Below are 20,479 nucleotides of genomic sequence, written 5' to 3'. Positions count from 1 at the left end.
CTTTTCATTTCATACTTTATTCAAAAAGTTTAAAACTACAGTTACAGAACACTACAACACACAGAGTATTACATTACACAGTATTACAGTTAAACAGAGTAATACCTAAACCTTAATGTCAGAAGCCTGATGGAGCTTCTCTAGAGTTTCAGGTGAGAGGTGGAGCAGCCGGGTGCAGCAGACACACACAGGAAGTGACCTGTTACCTCTGCTGCAGAGGTCACGTGATCATGTTTACATCACCTGACACGTCTTCAGCTCTGATCACCACAAACTCTCTTCACATCTTCGTCTGTGTCTTCATCGTGTCAGCACTTCTCCACCAGAGACATTTGTTTTAGTTTCTTTATGTTTGTGTCCTGCAGTCAGCCACCAGGGGACGATACAGATCCAGAACTATATCGATGATCTGTTCAGTTTACGAAGAGGTTAACTAAGTTTAACCTCAGTTAACAAGTCTCCAGTGTTACATCTTTTACACACACAGTTGTTTTCCTTGTTAATGAATATTTGTGTGGACTCTACAGATTTAACTTGTTCAGATGATTCAGTTCTTTAACAAACACTAGACAAGTGTACAATGGACATATGGCCACATCTACACGTGTCCAACATGCTTCGAGTGGGTGTTGAGCAGAGAGACATTTCAAGTGTCTGAACATTCATCAACTTCTTTCCTTTTTAAGTCCTTTAGATGTGTCCCCTCTGTCCTCTAGGTGGTGCTGTGTTCAAATAATAACTACCTTTAAAATGTAGCTCAACTTTGAGGACTCATGCCTCAGTAAGTCTTTGATTTATTTCTTCATGCCTTTTTTCTCTCTTAAACTGCAGATTATTCAAAAGGCTGCTGCCCGAGGCCTCAAACAAAGAAACACACATGTAACACAACAACACAGATTTAAACTCTCTACAATAGTAAAGTATAAACAGTTATCGTCATTATCCCCCCCCAAAAAGTTATGCAAAGCATACAATTGTAGAAGTTAACACTAGCCATCTAGTAAACAACTAATAGGCTCCCCGCATGTGTAGCATTTGGTTGTTTGTGTGATTTAAATGTGAAAACATGCAAGTTCAAAGCATCAATGCATCATGCATTCAAACTTTTTAGGAATAATGCAAATCAGTCACTTACTGCTGTCACGAGTGTCAACTGCCTAACCCTATTTCCTGACCTGAGCGGAGCCGGCACCGGACCCCACGGTCCAGATCTGCAGGAATACGCCGCCCCATGAAACTTCAGCCGGTCGTCCAATTCACTAGGTGGCGCTGTCACAAAACCATATCGCCCAGCGTTGTGGTCCTGAAACTGTAGCCTACAGTATTGCAGGAACATATTATGTTTACCAGTATTCTCTGGTAGATCATGTTATTACGAGCGGGACGCCGTAATAACATGAAGACGATGGAGAGGATTATCCTAAGACACCTACGACTGCTGGTGGGCACACAGCTGGACCCCCTGCAGTTTGCTTACCAGCCTGGGATTGGGGTGGACGACTCAGTTACCTACCTGCTGCATAGATCCCTGCTACACCTGGAGGACAGCAGGAACACTGTGAGGGTCATGTTTTTTGACTTCTCAAGTGCATTCAACTCCATCCAGCCTTCACTGCTCAAAGTGAAGATGGAGAACGTGGGAGTGGACCAACACCTGGCTGCATGGACAACGGACTACCTCACCAAGAGACCACAGTATGTGAGGCTCCATCACTGTGTGTCTGACGTGGTGCTCTGCAGCACAGGTGCCCCTCGGGGTACGGTGCTCTCCCCTTTCCTCTTCATCCTCTACACCTCCGACTTCACCCACAACAACACACACTGCCACATCCAGAAGTTCTCTGATGACACAGCCATTGTTGGATGTGTTCCTGAGGGGAATGACCTGGAGTACAGGGCGGTCATCACAGACTTCGTCAGCTGGAGTGAGCTGAACCAGCTTCAGCTGAACACCAGCAAGACGAAGGAGATGATCGTGAACTTCCAGAAAAAAGCATCCAACTTAACACCAGTGAACATCCAGGGATTGGACATAGAGGTGGTGGAGAACTACAAATTACTGGGTGTTCACCTCAACAACAAACTGGACTGGTCGGACAACACACATGCCCTCTATAAGAAGGGCCAGAGCCGCCTTCATCTGCTGAGGAGGCTGAGGTCTTTCGGAGTGTGCAGGGCTCTCCTCAGGACTTTTTATGACTCTGTGGTGGCCTCAGCCATCTTCTACGCTGTGGTCTGCTGGAGGGGGGGTAGCACGGACAGAGACAGGAACAGGCTCAACAGACTGATAAGAAGAGCGAGCTCTGTCCTGTGCTGTCCTCTGGACTCCATTGAGGAAGTGGGGGACAGAAGGATGTTAGCCAAGCTGGCGTCCATCATGGGCAACACCTCTCACCCCCTGCATGACATTGTGGGGTCCCAGAGCAGCTCCTTCAGCAGCAGACTGTTACACCCACGGTGTAAGAAGGAGAGGTTCCGCAGGTCCTTCATCCCGGCTGCAGTCAGGCTCTACAACACCAGCACCACCTGATAATGTTGTAGTCCCTGTCTATTATCTCTATCTCCACTAAACCTCTCACCATAGCTGTATTTGTATTTTTATTTTTCTTATTTATGTTTGTATTTTTCTATCTATATTTATATCATGGTCACTTAAAATGGTTACATTGCAATATTTATATTTCCAGTATGCTATCTTGTAGTACTATTTATATTATGGTCACTTACTTCTTAATTATTTCTAATTATTTTCTGTATCATGGTCCTTACTGTTGCATATTTTTACTTATTACAATAAGTAAAAACTACAATAACATTAACATCATTCCACTTTATCCCCAGCACCTGCTTTTGCACAGTGTCTGTTTTGCAGGTTGTTTGTTTCATACTCTTATTATGTGTAGTTTTAGAAGTGTACATATTGTGATCTCTTTCTTTTTTTTTACAGTGCTTCGACACTGTTACTTTAATTCTGTTTTTCTATTATTGCTGTAACAAGTGAATTTCCCCATTGTGTGGATAAATAAAGAAATCTAATCTAATCTAATTTTGTTAACAAGCGTGCCAACACGAGAAGGCGTGGTTTATGCTGGCTCAGCCAATCACGGCAGCTTGTTGAAAGCGCCTACCTACGGACAAGACAAATTAGACAAAAAGACGGACAAACTGGACGAGACAAACCAGAAGATTGAGATGGATAGGACGGAAAAAATGGTGTCCTCATAGTCTTCATTCCCTTTGGCCTCATGCCTTAAAGATACTGCGACATTTCAATCATTGATGATCAACAACTGGGAGAATCATGATTGTCTGTTTTTACAGCGTGTGATTGGACGATGGAGACGAGCATGACATGAGGTGAAGACAACGTAGGACAGAAGGTCGATCGTTCATCTGAACTCGTTAATGTTTCATAAACTGAAGTTATTTTTTATCCCCAAGAGCAAGTTGAGCGGAACCTGAACTCAGTGGAACCCTGTAACCTGGAAGTGATTATTAACCCTAGCCCATTCAACAGGAACTGATCTTATTTAGAACAATGGTTACAAGTACAAACCATAAACATCTATTTACATATCAAAGTTTCCAGTATGAAGGAGTAAACAACAACCACAGAACTGACGGACGAGTGGAGCAGCAGGAAGGGTTAGGGTTAAGTTTAATCAACATCCTCTTCAGAGGACTTTTCTGTTTCTGATCAGACTGAACGAGAACGTGTTCCACAGTCTCGATGTCCATCTCAAAGGTACGATCGGAGAAGATCCTCACGATAGCCCAGAAGAACATGCTTTATTTTCACCTCAGTGTTGTGTTTGAGATTTTTCTGATGAACGTATTAATAAATGATTTGCTGCTTGAGTTAAATCCTTCAATCGAGAGCGACCTCGTGTCTGAAACAGTGTTTGAATCAAAAACTGACATGTCAAGTTTTGATGGGAACTGCAATATCTACACTTTTATATTCTTTGACTGCGTCGCACAAATTGTTGTTTAGGAGGTGATTATTAACTCCGCCCCTCCAACAGGAAGTTATTGATTATTCAAACAGTTTTACACGAACCTCTGAATTCTAGCATCACGATGACAGAACGCCTTCTGTCCAATCAGGCCTTTTACCCATGTCACCTGCATCTGTGCGTCCAGCTCGTCGTCCCGCTGTCGCCGTCAGGTCCTCTGGTTCGAGCCCGCTGAGTCGTTTGTTGACTCAGATTCAGTCGGACAAATTCCGAGACACAAACTCAGCAAGGAGCTGGAACACGAAAACAAACCAAGAGGAAGAGTTTTCAACCAATGACTGAGCTCTAGTGGAAAGACCTGGAGAGAGAGAGAGAGAGAGAGAGAGAGAGAGAGGGAGAGAGAGAGGGAGAGAGAGAGAGAGAGAGAGAGAGAGAGAGAGAGAGAGAGGGAGAGAGACATTAAGTTCAACCATTAACTGAACACTGAATGAGCTGAGCCAAGAAAAACAAAAAGAGAGAGACAGAGGGTCAATCAGGTTACAAGGTCTCCTCTCGTCCACTGCAGTCACTCATTAATGTCCAGTCATCTGCTTCCTGCTGCTCCACTCGTCCGTCAGTTCTGTTCATCACTCTCTCAGTCGTCCACTTGTCCGTCAGACTGTAAGTATGTTTTCATTCAGTCTTTAATCCTTTAAGAACTTTCAGCAGACTGAGGTCACAGACTTCACACACGTCTGGAAACATTTGTAAAGTTTTGAAGGTTTGTAGTCGTCTGGTCACGTTCTACATGTTCTACATGAGAGTTTTACATGTGGATGTGTGAGTTCTACATGTGAATATGTGAGTTCTTCATGTGAACTTGTGAGTTCTACATGTGAACATGAGAGTTTTACATGTGACAAGTGAGTTCTACATGTTCTACATGTGAATGTGTTAGTTTTACATGTGAACATTAGAGTTTTACATGTTTTACTTGTGAACGTGTGAGTTCTTTATGTGAACATGAGAGTTTTACTTGTGAACGTGTGAGTTCTTCATGTGAACATGAGAGTTTTACTTGTGAACGTGGGACCTCTACATGTGAAGATATCGTTACAGTTCCACAGTTTGAGATGATTTGAGGTGAATCTTTAAACTTTTTTTATTATTTTTCAGGTTTTTTCTGATGGAAGTGAATCTCTGAAACATCCATTATTAATATTATCATTTAACAGCTGACGTCTAAATATGAACAAACTGTTTTGAAAAATATTTAAAAAGATAGTGAAATAAAAAGGAGATTAAAGAAAGAGAGCGATGGGCTTCGCCGAATTGCTGGACGAGGTAAATTACTACTAATGTAATCTGATTACTTGTTTGCTTTAGATCTGAATACTGCAGACCAGTAATAATTATCATCAATCACTAATCGGCTGATGAAAAAATTGCATTTAAAAATCATGGATCAACATTCTGATGTCACCACTTTATCAGTCGCTGATGACATCATAACTGTGACTGATGACATCACAGTATCAGCTCGTCTGTGATGTCAGGTGCGTTTGATTGCAAGGGCCGAGGTAAAGAACACTTTACCTAGCGTCAGTCAATAACGAGCAATCGATCTACAATTGGTGTGGCTGTGGCAGACGGGGAAAGTGGTCGTCCTCCAACTAGGAGGTCGATCCTCACCTGCATGCCGAAGTGTCCTTGGGCAAGATACTGAACCCGTCACTGATGTTGAATGCACTAATGTAACTTGCTTCGTATATAAGTGTCTGCTAAATGACATGCAAAGTAATTTACTAACTCTCATCTGTCCGTCTCTCTGTTTTTCTTTCTGTCTCTGTCTCTGTCTCTGTCTCTCGCTCTCTATCTGTCTCTCTCTATCAGTCTCTCTCTCTTTCTGTCTCTCTCTCTGTCTCTCCCTCCACGTAGTTTAAGTACAAGAGAGTAGCTGTTATTGGATTATTCATTGTGCACTAACTCAACACTGCCCCCATCAGGAAGCTTATGTGACTGTGACAGTTGTGAGATGAACACGGACCACATGTGTGATTCAGGTGTGTAACATGTTTACATGTCCCCCCCTCATCGTCATGGTGAGGTGGGCGGGTTCGGCAGGTACCAGTGGCTCCATGTGACGCTCATCAGTTTACCTGGTTTGTTGATGGCAAGTCAGAACCTGCTCAACAACTTCGTCTCTGGAATCCCCGCCCACCACTGCACCCTGCCGTCCAATCACAGCCTCTCTAACCTGTCTCACTACCAGGTAACCTGTCTCGACACCAAGTCACCTGTCTCACCACCAGGTCACCTGAAGGATGTGGTGAATGTGATTGGTTGTTTCAGGTGGACGAGAAGCAGTTGCTCAAGGTTTTCATTCCTCTGGACTCCTCAGGAAATAGACTGGACCGCTGCAGGAGGTAACGGACTGAACCAATCAGTGATGTTTTTTTAAGCCCATGTATCTGTTACCCACAATGCATCATAACAAGTAGTTTACAACCGATGATCACTAACTGAGCAATATATACCATCCCATGTGAGGAGAGAAGGCAGCAGCTCGACCTTGAGACAGATCTAGGTTGGAATAGGTCAAAAGTTTATTAAATAAAAGTATAAACTAAACATTTAAGTTCATCGTGAGATTTTCCACCGGCACAATGTCAGTAAAGGAGCAATGGACAAAGTGACACGAGAAGTAGAACGTGTTTTTTCTTTTACTGATGAGCTAATTATATATAGTTTTACTTTATTTCAAAATACAACAATTTCCAGCGAAACAGACCTCAGGTCAGGTCAGCCGCAGTCTCCTAGTCAGACGCACTAACCCTAACCCTGAGAACAACAACCTCATTGCTTTTCATTTTTTTATGAAGATGAAACGGATGTTTAACTGAAAACTTTATTTCTGCTGAAAATGAAAGGAAATGAAACTATAGTGTAAAGTGAAAGGAGATGAAATTCACATCTGTCTGCAGCCGCCGCCGTTTTGAGGTCACGTGACCTGGTGGATGAAGTCAGACAAGCATTCTAACCAGCATGCATCGTGTCAGGACCAGCATGCATCATGTTAAGTCGAACGCACCTAACAGCATCACTTCCTGTTCCTCCATTGACATCACTTCCTGTTCCTCCAAACTGCTCAGGTATGTGGAGCCGCAGTGGCAACTGTTAGCCGTTAACAACTCAGCTAATGTTAGCGAGCTACAGACAGAAGAGTGTGTGGACGGATGGACGTTCGACCGCTCTGAGTTCCTTGCAACCACCGTCTCTGAGGTACCTGACCCGTCTGTCTCTAAGTCCCTGTCTCCCTGAACCTGTCTGTCTCTGTGTCTCTCTTTCACTGAACATGTCTGTCTGAACCTGTCTGTGTCTCAGTGGGACTTGGTGTGTGCGATGCGTCCTCTGAAGCAGATGATTCAGACCATCTACATGGGCGGAGTTTTGGCTGGAGCCATCATCTTTGGCAGCCTGTCGGACAGGTGGGATTTACCCGTGAAAACATGAACCTGTCTCACGTACCTGTGCGTCTGTCAGTTAAAATGTGTATGTCTCTCTGTGTCTCAGGTTTGGGCGGCGATCTATCCTCATATGGTCATACCTGCAGCTGGGCGTGCTGGGGGGTTGCTCCGCCCTCTCTCCCTCGTACACCACCTACTGTATTTTTAGGTTTCTGAGCGGGATGGCGGTGTCTGGCATCATCCTCAATGGAGTCTCACTGAGTACCTGTCTATCCCTCTACCTGTCTGTCTGTCTATCTTCATACTTGTCTGTACTCATTTTTCTGATGATGTGATCATCGGTGTGTGTCCTTCAGAGGTGGAGTGGATTCCGACCAAAGAGAGAACACTCGTTGGGACGCTCACATCATTCTTCTTCACCTTTGGTCAAATGATCTTGGCGGGACTCGCTGATTGGTTGAGAGACTGGAGGAAGCTGCAGGTCGCCGTCTCTGCACCATACCTTCTGTTCTTCGCCTACAGTTGGTCAGTGGAGACTTTCTGCTCTCTGATTGGTCGGGTTATTCTTACATATCTGCTCTCTGATTGGTCAGGTGGTTCTTACATGTCTGCTCTCTGATTGGTCAGGTGGTTCTTAGAGTCAGCCCGTTGGTTGGTTCTTAACCGGCGGTCTGAGGACGCGTTGAAGAGTTTACACAGAGTCGCTCGAATTAACGGAAAACCAGAGATTGTTGAAAAGTTAACACTGGAGGTATCTGTCGGCCTGTAACATGTAACAGATGTGTATTATCCAATGTGTATGAGCCACTTAGCAGCTGACATCTGTACCATGTGACCTGCAGGTTCTGCACTCACACATGATCAAAGAGATGGAGTCGAGTCGTTCGACGTTTACAGCGTACGACCTCCTGAGAACCAGAACGATGAGACGCATCTCCGTCTGTATGATGGCCGTCTGGTAACTTCCCTGACTCAAATGTCCACACGTGCTCCTACCTGGTCTTACATGTACTCAACTGACTCACCAGTACTCACCTGTTCTTACATGTACTCAACTGACTCACCAGTACTCACCTGTTCTTAAATGTACACATCTGTAGTCACCTGACTTAGCTACACTCACCTGAAATCACTTGATTCACGTGTTCTAACCTGTAATTACATGCGCTCATAATACTCGCCAGAAATCTCCATTACTCACCTGTACTCTCAACTGTCTTACCTGTACACACCAGTACTCACCATACTACCTAAACTCACCCATCTCCCCTGTACCTGTACTCAGCTGTATGCACCAGTACTCATCTAACGTCCAGGGCACAAGCTGTAACGCTTTGTATGCTCACGGTTGAGACAGTTCTATTAATGACCACGCCCACGACCACTGATATCAAACTCCAATTAACCAATCAGTAAAGAAGAACCAAACCAGCTGAGCACCAGCGAGACGGCGACACCTCTGTCCTGTAGAAGAGCAGCCGCTGTCCTCTAGAACTAAAAACCAAGCTGGTCCATCACCTGATTCCCCCCCGGACCTCGTACGTATCTGTTCACTGTCTGTCTGCCACTTGTCTGTCTTTCAGGTTCGCCACTAGTTTTGCGTACTATGGTTTGGCGATGGACCTGCAGAAGTTTGGGGTGAGTCACCTGACAACTCTGGGGCGTGGTTGACAATGTGTTTCATCCCTTCCTCCCCTCCTATTGGCTGGTTATACTCAGCTAAGCCTCCATTGCTTGTTGCTGTTTCAGGTGAATATCTACCTGATGCAAATCATCTTTGCAGCTGTGGATTTTCCCGCCAAGTTGTTTGCTCTGGGCATGCTCAGTTACTGTGGGAGGCGGGTCTCTCAGGCCGTCTGCCTCTTCCTATCGGGCGCCGTCATTTTCGCCAACATTTTTGTCCCCACAGGTGACGAGAACACACACACACACACAGACACACACACACACACACACACAGACGCACACAAATAATAATATAATAATCTTCATTTATAGAGCACTTTTCAAAACATATGTTATAAAATGCTTTACAAAGACATCAGAAAAACAAACAGGACATAAAACATCAGGTTTAGAAAAAAGGTCAAATCCATTCGTGTATAAATACAAGTGCCGTGTAAGATGCTCCGTAAAAGTTATAAAGAAAGTTAAGACTCAGGGAAAATCAGGAAAAGCTCTCTGATAAAAGAATGTTTTAAGAAGGGACTTAAAAGTGTTCACTGAGTAAGCTGACCTGAACTCTTCAGGCAAGTTTTTTCTGAGCCCCGGGACCGGAATGCTAATGCTCTGTCCCCCTTAGTTTTTACCCAGGCCTCCGGAACAGACAAGAGACCTCTAGCCAAGGTTCTCAATGTGCTTAGTGGTTCGAATGATTCTGAGTCTCCGTGTCTTTAAAAGTAAGCATGGATCTTATTTTAGAAATATTTCTCAGGTGATTCAAACTTAGCTTGTCCTCACACCAGACTCCCAGATTTCAACCCAATTGATAAATAGGGAACCAGCAGATAGCAGTATTAACCCTTTTGCCATGTGCTGGGACCCAGTGACAAGAATCTCTGTTTTGTTCGGTTCAGCTGAAGGAAAGTCTGAGTCATCCAGTTTTTTACGTCATAGAGGCAGCTAGTGAGGGAAGTCAGCACGCCCGGGTCAGGGATCCAGACAAGGTTTTCTTAAAAGAGGGTTTCTCACACAGTTTTAAAATAATCAGGGACAAGGCCATTAATAGAGGCTGAATGTGAATGTTGATTGTAAATAAGTTGTGAAAAATTGCTTGTTCTCGCTTTGCTAATCAATGCGTTGTATTGTTCCAGTTAATCCTTCATGGTCATGCGCTCTGCCCTCCTACACTCCCGCTTTTTTCATATACTAATTTCATTATTTATATATATACACACATAGACACACAAACACACACATGCAGGCAAGCACATACACACACTCACATGATTGTCTCTCTATTGTTGCAAAGGCACTCATTGACATAATGCATTCTTAACCCTCAAAAAGACAATTTAATTTGTGAGGACTAGACAAAATGTCCTCACAATGATGATATTGAACTGAAATTGGCTTCATAACTATAGATAGACATGTATACACACATCACTCACACAAACCTCATAAGAAGACTTTTTGACCCTCCCACAGACATGCAGGTCCTCAGGACAACCTTTGCTTGTCTTGGTAAAGGTTTAACCTCGGCGTCGTTCACCACTGCCTACCTGTACAGTGGCGAGCTCTACCCCACCGTCATCAGGTGAGACACAAAGCACAGACACTGCCCCTGAGCAACGCATGTGTCAGAGAGAGGAGCTGCTGGATCCAATCCCTCTGACAACTAACTCTGTGTTTTCATGTGTGTGTGTGTGTGTCTCTGTGTGTGTGTCTTCAGGCAGACAGGGATGGGTTTGGTCTCCACCATGGCGAGAATCGGCAGCATGGCAGCGCCCGCTGTCCTCATTCTGGACGAGGTGACATCACTAACACAAATATTGTTTCTTTAAAGTTCTCACATTCTGAATCCATCAATCAATAGTTATAAATACTTATCAGTACTAATCTATATTTAATATAAACAATAACGTCTCTTTTAGAAACATATTTATTATAATGAATTCATTCATTTTCATTTTCTTCATGTTTTCATATTAAAACAAACTTAAATCCAATAATCTGAGGGACCAGTGAGAAACACTGGTCCCTCAGGGTTAGGGCTAACCCTAACCCTAACCTGAGGGACCAGTGAGAAACAACCATCTATGTGTGTGTGTGTGTGTGTGTTTGTTTGCGTATCTTGTATCTCTTGTATCTTGTATCAACTGAATCATTAGTTATTGTTAGCTTAGCTGGTTCTTGATGGTTTGTTTAGTTCTTGATAGTTTGGTTAGTTGTGTTAGTTCTTGTAAGAGACACACTTGTATACTACTGTCAGCATTAATGACAACATTTCCCAGGTCTTCCCTGCTCTGCCCAGTGTGGTGTATGGGGGCGCCGCCGTGCTGGCTGGAGGATTCGCTTGTTTCCTGCCAGAGACGCTGAACATCCCGCTCCCTGACACCATCCAAGATGTGGAGGAGAATTGGTAAGCTAATGGCTAACAGTTAGCTTTGGTCTGTTTGTTAGCTTCAATAGCTTTAATGCAGTGTTAACTTCTCAGCAACATTAGCTTTATTAACATTCCACAATGAAATATCCTAATCCAGAATGATGCTAATGCTAACATCTTACTGTACTAGTTACACTTTTAGCTTTGTTTGGCAGCCCCTGGATCAATCACTGAATATTAGTAATTAATAACTGTTTGTTTTTAAAGGTCTGGAAGATACCCTGCAACTCGAGAGAAAGAGGGCGTGTCCTTACAAGAGGGGATGACCTCTGACAACATCATTAAGTCCTGTGGGGGCGTGGTCACAAAGAAGGAAGTGACATTAAAAGAGCGAAAGGAAACAGAAGGGACCGGCCTCAATGCGCTCTGACCAATCAGATGCTGCCGCATCACACAGTCAGAACAGGCCTGAAGAGTAGGGAGCACTCCTGTAACCATGGAGATGTCAATCTGAGATCATTACAGTTGTCACCATGGTTACTGTAGACATCCACAGCTGGTAGGAAACAATGATTATCAATCAATCAATCAATCAATCAATCAATCAATCAAATTGTATTTGTATAGCCCATATTCACAGATCACAGTTTGTCTCATAGAGCTTTAACATGGTGAGACATCCTCTGTCCTTCACCCTCAGCAAGAGTCAGGACAAACTACTAAAAACCTTTAACAGGTACAAATACATAGAAACCTCAGAGACACATGTGAGGACCCGTCTCCCAGGACGGGCAAAGGTCAACAGATGTCCAGTGAAGGAGACATCATCAGATTAAAGTTGTTAGCAGCATTGATGAGGGTAGACATCTTGAAGGAAAACTTCAACACTATATGTCAATCAGTCCTGCTGCATCATAGTCTCTGGTCAGCAGCCAGCAGGACCATGATCCACCATCCAGACCAGATCCACTATAGTCCACAGTCCTTGTCCACCGCCCGCATCTGATGCCAACGCAACACAGGAGCCGCCATTACCACTATGATCAACCCACATGATATAGAATAATAGGAAACAACAACAACTACGAGACTCAGAGTTGATGCTGATAATGTTTTCATAACTTTTGAAGCTTTTTATTAAACTGCTGATGAACATGAGGTTTGTGATGTTCCCTTGGTGACGTGACAAAACAAAGATACTGACGCAGTTGAAACTATTACTGCGGCAACCACAAACCTGGACCTCACTTCCTCAGACCAGGACAACACCCTGACCAATTGGATAGAAGGACTGAATCTGAACCAATCACGAAGCTTTAATCAGAAAGATGAACCAGTGATGAAGGAGGGTTCAGAGGAAACGTGTGATGAGTCAGATGATTGATTATCGATCAGATGTAAATGATGTCGCCAGAGCATTGCAATAACATGTCAACAAAACTATGTAGAAATATTAATACTGATGTTAATAATCAATAATATATGTATGAGGCTAATAAAAAATTTTATTATCAATCTAATTGTTGTTGTTTTTGCTTTGGGTCGAAATAAAGTTCATGTTGAAGGTCAGGTTATTTTCTCATTCATAATTCATCAGCTGATATAGATTGTATAGCTCTGTGATCCTTGTGTTGAACTGAGTCCAGTACAGTACAAACACTGGTTTATTAGCCAACAGGTATGTGTATGATATTATTAACAAAGTAAAATATTTATATTTCATGATAAAACATGATTCCTCACATTCTGCCAGTGAGACACATTATTTAGTCCAGTTGCCTCAGTGCACTTGTACGACTTCTGAAGACTTGTGTATTAACATTTTGATAATTTGTATTTAATCATTTATCTTGATAACTACGGATTAATTGATACTCGCAAGGTTAAATGATTAACTTATTGTCAGTTTGAATATGAGAATATTTACCATTTACCTATTTAACTATTTTAACGAATTTTTATCACATATTTATCACAAGGTTTTAGTTTCAATACCTTTTATTTTTAAATATTGGATCAGATGTTGTTAAATGATCACTTATTCATTGAAAATTTATCTTTTCTCCTGATGTTTATGTTTCTTGTAAAGACTAACGCCCCCTGGTGGCGGTCTGAAGCCTCACAGACTCATCCAATCAGAGAGGACGCTCTGCCTCATGTCCTTTAACTGACAGGGACTCAAGCCAATGGCAGTGCGCCTGCGCATCTGGCCGCGTTGTGGGGGCGGGGCAAAGCTCCGTGGGTCACAGCGGAAGAAAATGGCGGCCGTGGCTGCAGAGCCAGGAGCTGCGGTGATTTCGACAGCTTCGACGGCGGCAATGGACGACGAAGGCCCACCAGAACCGGGCCCGGGACTTCCAGGAGTCCCGCTGCAGTCTGAGGGGCCTCAGGAGTCCGGCCCGGCTGTGGAGCTGCTGGTTGTTCGTGTGGAGGATGGAGGGGATGGGGAGGAGCGCCGCCATGTCAGGCCGGAGCTCGAGCCCGCGGCGGGAAAAGCTCTGTGTGAAGACGTCGTGACGGACGAACTGATCAACAACCTCCCGCTAGACCGGGTCAGCCTGGACCGGTTCGCTCCCGGACTACTGGGGGATCCTGAGCGCGGCGGGAATGTGTCTGTCCAGGCGGTGTACCGCAGCATCCTCCCGGACCCGCAGCCCTCCGCCGTCTTCCTGCACTCCTTCCCGGCTCCGCCACCCGGCGCCGAGGCCGGACTGTCTCTGGCCGAACCCGCGGTACCGACCACCAACGTGACGATGGACCGGGCCAAGGCGGCGGGACGAGACCGGGGATACACGGCCCTTGTCCAAACGGAGCTGAGTCCGGGGCCCGCTGAGGACGCCCTGTTGGATGGTAACGCAGACCGGCTGTCCGGCCCAGTCAAACCAGACGGGCTGGACCCGGAGACCGGGTTCATTAAAAACACTGCAGGGAACGAGGAACCGCAGGGATGCGGCATGAAGGACTCGTCCACCCCCTGTCGGTCCCCCAAGAGACGCCTGCTGACGGACAAGCAGGAGGACACCTCCCGCCTCCTGCCCGAACCCGGTCCACTCGTCTCGTTCCAGGACCTGAGTCCCGGCTCCGAGGTCCGGGTCTGCCTGGACCACGTCATCGATGACGCGCTGGTGGTGTCCTTCCGGCGGGGGGAGAAGGTCTTTTCCGGGGTGTTGATGGACGTGTCCAGAAGGTGAGAACATTTAAATATCGGGTGTTATTATTTATCATCTGAACATGACGTCATGACAGGAAACAGTCATCACACTGAATAAATCGACCAATCAATCCATTTTTAAAGAATCAATAATAGTTTTTCTGTTGCTTTTAAACTGAATAAGTTTGGTCTATATAAAAAGCAGGGGGCGCTGTAATTATTAGTTATTATTGTAAAAGATAAACGTTAAATCAGGGCTGCTCAAAACAGCGACTTCTGATCTTTATTCTTGTTTGATCATTGGTTTGTAAAGTGACCGGTCACGAGATTCATCATCTTTAATGATGCTGACGAGTGAAACCATTAATCGTCTGATGTCTGAAGGTTTGTCACGTTTCAAACTAGCCAGAAGTAACTGGAACACGGCCCTATCCAATCAGTGAGCAGGATCCGGTCAGCTGACTGACGAGTCCGACGGTTAATGAAGATGTTGCTCCGTGGTCGTATTAAAGTGAATAAAACTTCTCATTCATGTTTATAATTCTATGGTCACTCACTACAGCTATACAGATATATCACTTCCTGTTTCCATCAATTCATAATTGTCAAATTAATAATATGAACTAGGATTGTGTGATATAAGAGAAACATGCGATATAGATAACGTTGTTTAATATTGCGATGACGATATGACATGCAATAAATAAACATAAACCCTCCCTGGCTATGGACGCAGAGACCACAGACCGCTCCACCCCCCCGGTCCCCACCCTAACCCCAGGCTGGGGCAGACTCCAGGGGCCCACATATAGCTCCACTTAGTCCACTTAGTGTTGTTTATTTGTGAATTTGGGCTATAAAAATCTACCTTGATTGATGACTTAGTGTTAACGTAGGTCTTTTCACACGTCAGCCACTCCTCCAGTGTTTGTGTGTGCGTTGCTCTGAAGAAAGATTTAACTCATTAATAAAATAATCGATCATTATGCAATGATCAGTGTTGATACCGTGGCGACAAATGTGATCACTAGAAGTTTCCACAGAATAATTCACTGGAGGCGTAGCGAGATTCGATGGAGCCGCGTCACTGCGTCAAACCTGTTTTAAATAAATCCGTCAGTGATCATCATAATGGATCATCATTAGCAATAATACTCAATAACATGAGCTCGCATATCGTTAGAAAAACAATTAAGATTTTATCGTAAATGATATATATCGCACAAACCCTATTATGAACCTGACAATGTTTCAAATCCTGAATGTCGACACGTGTTGTTTAGAATCTCGAAAGTGAAACCATCACGACATCAATGCTTGATATATATCATCATGTTGTTTGTACATCCCTTGTGTTAACGCCACCTGGTGCTCTGGAGTTTAACAGCTTGGTGTAGAGTTAGTAGTTAATTCTGTGGGATAATTAATCTACTGTTTCTTTTAGCCCAGTGAAAACTGTCTGAAGGAACAAAAAAAGGTCTGGGGAACTTATGGTGGAAAGATCACGAGAATAGTTTCTAATGGCGATACGAAATCCAACCTCTTTATTCAGAAGATCCTGCGAGTTGTAATGTCCACTCCAGATGGAAGTTTGAATATTAATCATTCTTGTTTTAAACCTGGTCAGCTGTGTTTGAGTTTTTAAGGTTCTCACTCTGTTTGTGTTTTTTAGGTTTGGACCGTACGGAATCCCCATCACGGTGTTTCCAAAACGAGACGATAAGAGTCGACTTCAAACATTTCTTCAGTCAAGACCTGTTACCAATGACGAGACGTCCACCAAACAGGAACAAGCCACCATTAGCCCCCCAGCCTCCCCACCCCATCACCCATGGACTGCCAAGCCACCACCGTTGTTCCAGGAGGGGGCCCCCTACCCTCCTCCTCTGTTCATCAGGGACACCTATAACCAGGCCTTACCTCAGCCACTGCCACGAAAGATCAAACGGCCAAAGCGGCGCTATCGCTGCGAGGAGCCAACCTCCATCATGAACGCCATCAAGCTCCGCCCCCGCCAAGTGCTCTGTGACAAGTGCAAAGGCGTGGTGGCATCAGGTGGGACCAGGGAAGCACGACGGGGCCTAGTGGATCTGAGGGGTGAGGAGGCGTCTCGGCGGCGGAGGGTACCTGAGGGACCAATCTCCTCGGAGGTCAAGAGGCTAAGGAGTGACGACAAAGGTGGGCGAATGGCCACAGACAGACGGGCATCATCAGGGATCTGTATGTCATCATCCCCTCGTCGTGTGCTGAGGGGCGTGACATCATCTTCGTCCTCGTCATCCTCATCCGGCCCCCTCCGTTTGAAGCTGAACTCTAAGAAGGCGCTGGCCAAAGATTCTGCCAGCGATCGCTCCAAAGCGCGGCAGGTTCTTCAGAAGCTGACGAGAAGCTCCCAGCCTCCACCACATCGCGAGCCCAAAGACCAGAGTCAGGTCCAGGATCGCACCAAGGCTGTGACCCGAGCAGCAGCCCTGCAGAACCACAACCAGAAGGTCCACTTCACCCGCCGCCTGCAGCACCTCAGCGGAACCGCTGTCAGCTCCAGCTCCCGCACTCCGCTGCCGCCCAGAATGCGACTCAAGCCTCAAAGGTATCGTACCGATGATAACCAGGCTCCCCCCCCTCCCCCGCCCAAACAGGGCACTCGCTCATCGCCTCTCAAACCCGCTTTAGACCCCAACCCCACATCGGACTTGGTCCTGGCTACCGCTCTGCCATTTCTTTCACAAGCGTCCCCCTCCTCCACCTGTGCAGTCAGTGTTGTCGTGGAGACACAGGAAGTCTGTACAGATCAGGGGGGAGGAAGGGGGGGAGGTGAGGGTCCTCCCCCACCACCCCCCCCGTCCTCCTCCTCTTTTTCGTCCTTGGAATCATCCCACTCAGAGTGCGGCTCCTCAGAGACCTTTGAGCCCGTGCCCACTGGAGACCCACCCTCCCTCCTCTCTCCTGCCCCCTCTTCTGCCTCGTTAGCTCCTCTTTACCCCCCGTCTTCCTCACCCATCATCCCTCCCCTCAGATCCGACAGCGAGGAGCCACAGGTTGGCGGCGGCGAGGAGGATGAGGAGGGTGGTGAATTGAAGAGGCGTCGTAAGTCTTCCACATCCTCTTCCTCGTCCTCATCTTCGTCGTCTTCCACCGTGTTCTCTAAATCTGTGTCAAAGTGTCCTCTCCCAGACGGTCGGACCGTGTGCGTAGGTGACATTGTCTGGGCAAAGATCTACGGTTTCCCTTGGTGGCCGGCTCGAGTGCTCGGCATCACGGTCGTGCGGCGTGGTGACACAGGACTGGCGGTGCGGCAGGAGGCCCGAGTTTCCTGGTTCGGCTCCCCCACCACCTCCTTCCTGCCACTTGCCCAGTTGTCCCCCTTCCTGGAGACCTTCCAGTCTCGCTTCGATAGAAAGAGGAAGGGGCCGTACCGTCGTGCCATTGCAGAGGCCGCTAGTGCAGCCAAACAGCTAACGCCTGAAGTCCGAGCCCTGCTTACGCAGTTCGAGACGTAGCATCCGATAAAACAACCCCAACCCCCCACGCTTCTAACCCCTATCATTGCCCCACCCTCTTCAGGTAGTGGGAGAAGCCTGGATTGATTCTTGACGAACTGACGTGTTTGTTTGAGCGTAAGGGGCGGAGCCTGAGGCTAACTAGTTAGCAGAGGTGGTGGAGCCTGAGGGTAACCAGTCAGTGTTAGGTGATCAGGGGGTGTGACTTATCCATCAGGTGTTAGCATTTCCACTCGCCATCTCGTTAGCGTCATCTTTTTCTAGTTCATTTGCCAAAGTACTCATTAGTGATGTCAAAGTGATAGTTATGATGTCACATTCGTCATGAATCACTAAAGAGAATCACAAAACACTCATTAACAACTAAATAAGGTTCATTTAGTTACTAAGCCAAACATGGCTCTATCTAGACACTGGTTGATTGATTGAAATATTGATTAGTTTATGTGATACCTGGACTTGATCAGTTCAGTGATGGCGACTAGAAACGCTGACATACCTATGTCACTTCCTGTTTCTCCTGGTTCCTGAACATTCTGTCCCAACTGAAAACTTTTTGAAGAGAATTTGAAACAGTGTTGTTCAAACTGATACCCGAGTTCCCAAACAGGGTTCAATGACATCATCTGTTCTGTGATTGGTTCATATTATCATCTCCCACAATCCAACAGGAGCTGTACTAGGTCCCTGTTGTCCTTTGTCAGACATTGTCCCTGTAGTCCTGTCTTGCACCTAGGGATGTCGAATTAACCTATTTTATGATGACAGCGGTTTCGAAGCTGTAAACTACGATATCCACCTATGGTGTCCTTCCTCTCGTGAGTTAGGTGATTGATGTGTGCGCCGTTCGGTGAAATCGTTAGCGAGTCACATTTTGTGTGTGCGAGCCACTGAAACGTTAACTGAGAAGAGGGAACTGACGTAACAATGTGATTTCCGCAAACGTTTGGCAATAAACTCCATCCACACACACCTCTCTCTCTCCCTCCCGCCTTCTTATCCTCTTTAAACATGTAGCCGAGTGTGTAATTCACCTATACTGAGGTAAAGGTATGATAAGGACATGAAGAATGTTCTTAAACCAGGACAATATGCTTTTTCACAACTAGCCAACACTTTGCTCTCAAAAGTAGTACAACCTCGGACAGTGACACTTAACAACAAAAGTCCCAAACAGATACACTGCTTATGAAGACAGGAAACACAAATTCACTGACCAGCCTTCCACAGTAAGGTAACTAAATAAAATAGCTTACATAAATTACTTTAAATAGCCAAACGTTACGCGATAAAAACTGTAGATAGTAAATATTTTAGATCATTAGCTATATATTGCTTGTTGTGTGTCTTTTTCCTTCTATAGTATCAATAATCGTGAAAACTGTGAAACCGTGATATTTCCTCTGACAATAATTGTGGCACCAAAATTTCATATCGTGACATCCCTAGTTGCACCAGGTCCCTGTAGTCAGGATTAACCCGACTTTTAGGCGAATCTTTGATCAGTTCCGGGTCGTTTGTTCAGAATTTGATCAAACTCATGGATCATCAGTTTCCTCCTCAGGAAGTTTCACAAGAAAAGATTCAGCTGCTGATGTTTATTTAAAGACTCTTATTTTGAAGTTCACAGATGAGCAGACAGACGAACAGGAAGTACGCTGACTGTTAGAATGATGATGGTGAAGGTGATTTTCCCTCAGACTCGTTTTACCGTCTGTTTGCAGATCAGAGATTCTGAACAATGAAACGATCAATTCATCAATCGATCAAAAGAAACTGTACATGTTTATTTCTGTTGTTTTAAATCTATTAATAAACTGTCAAACTTCTCTTTGCATCGTCTTCGTCATTTAAACTCTTCTTCTCTGGTGCTTTGACTGTAGGAGTAACAGCGGTGCCTTGCTCAGCAGCATGCTGGCAGCAGATTTTCTCACCTGCAAACAGTTTGGTAAAAATTTGTCCAAAGGGTTTACCACAAACATCAGCAACTAATAATAATATCTGACAATCGATATCAACCGAGCGTGTTCAGGGACTTTTAACAATTCAGATAAAAACATTTCTTTTTAAATTTCAACTTGTGGCTAATTGGAGGGAAAGTGGATAATTACTGGATGGTATAAAGTAGTGAGGGATAACTAGTTGATATGAATTGACATATTTCATTGTTCATGTGTCAGTGAAGTGGCAGGTGAGTATGTTCCCATGGAAACTACAGATTTCATAATAAAAAGCTCAAAGTGAGACTTCTGCTCAGTTTTGTATATTTTTCTGCGTTTGACTCAATCTGCCCCTGGAGGTGAGTCGCTGAACTGCAGGATGTACTTGTTTGAACTTGACAACATATTTTACTGAGTGAGGAGCCGATAAAAACTTTG

The 20,479-nt window shown here is 45.1% G+C and overlaps 2 protein-coding genes across 3 annotated transcripts; both read left to right on the top strand.

Annotated features, from left to right (window-relative positions):
* Positions 1–4,485: 4,485 nt before the first annotated feature.
* On the top strand, positions 4,486–12,965 carry oatx (organic anion transporter X). Of its 2 annotated transcripts, none has more exons than XM_062405724.1 (15): positions 4,486–4,616; positions 5,112–6,207; positions 6,288–6,361; positions 7,088–7,217; positions 7,320–7,423; positions 7,509–7,663; positions 7,759–7,927; positions 8,030–8,153; positions 8,245–8,360; positions 8,986–9,040; positions 9,152–9,311; positions 10,553–10,661; positions 10,797–10,875; positions 11,359–11,486; positions 11,718–12,965. In XM_062405724.1, the coding sequence occupies exons 2-15, from the start codon at positions 6,016–6,018 to the stop codon at positions 11,878–11,880; spliced, it is 1,758 nt and encodes a 585-aa protein (XP_062261708.1). In that variant the 5' UTR covers positions 4,486–4,616; positions 5,112–6,015; the 3' UTR covers positions 11,881–12,965. The 2 variants fall into 2 exon arrangements, with proteins under 2 accessions (XP_062261708.1, XP_062261707.1); XM_062405723.1 differs by having other exon boundaries at positions 4,564–5,279; positions 6,043–6,207.
* A 719-nt stretch (positions 12,966–13,684) lies between these two features.
* Positions 13,685–19,930, top strand: pwwp2a (PWWP domain containing 2A). The gene is made up of 2 exons (XM_062405722.1): positions 13,685–14,637; positions 16,274–19,930. Exons 1-2 carry the CDS (start codon positions 13,709–13,711, stop codon positions 18,099–18,101), a joined length of 2,757 nt encoding a protein of 918 aa, XP_062261706.1. The 5' UTR covers positions 13,685–13,708; the 3' UTR covers positions 18,102–19,930.
* Positions 19,931–20,479: the final 549 nt, after the last annotated feature.

This window comes from Platichthys flesus, chromosome 15 (genome assembly GCF_949316205.1).
Source record: "Platichthys flesus chromosome 15, fPlaFle2.1, whole genome shotgun sequence".
In the NCBI taxonomy this organism is placed as follows: domain Eukaryota; kingdom Metazoa; phylum Chordata; class Actinopteri; order Pleuronectiformes; family Pleuronectidae; genus Platichthys; species Platichthys flesus.
Note: the sequence above shows the minus strand (reverse complement) of the source record. Positions and strands in the feature narration are given on the sequence as shown.

Coding starts and splice junctions, on each gene's coding strand:
- oatx (XM_062405724.1), top strand. CDS start 6,016: ATGTCCCCCCCTCATCGTCATGGTGAGGTGGGCGGGTTCGGCAGGTAC. Junction 8,154..8,244: donor TTGAAAAGTTAACACTGGAG/GTATCTGTCGGC, acceptor TGTGACCTGCAG/GTTCTGCACTCACACATGAT. Junction 8,361..8,985: donor GTCTGTATGATGGCCGTCTG/GTAACTTCCCTG, acceptor TCTGTCTTTCAG/GTTCGCCACTAGTTTTGCGT.
- pwwp2a (XM_062405722.1), top strand. CDS start 13,709: ATGGCGGCCGTGGCTGCAGAGCCAGGAGCTGCGGTGATTTCGACAGCT. Junction 14,638..16,273: donor TTGATGGACGTGTCCAGAAG/GTGAGAACATTT, acceptor TGTGTTTTTTAG/GTTTGGACCGTACGGAATCC.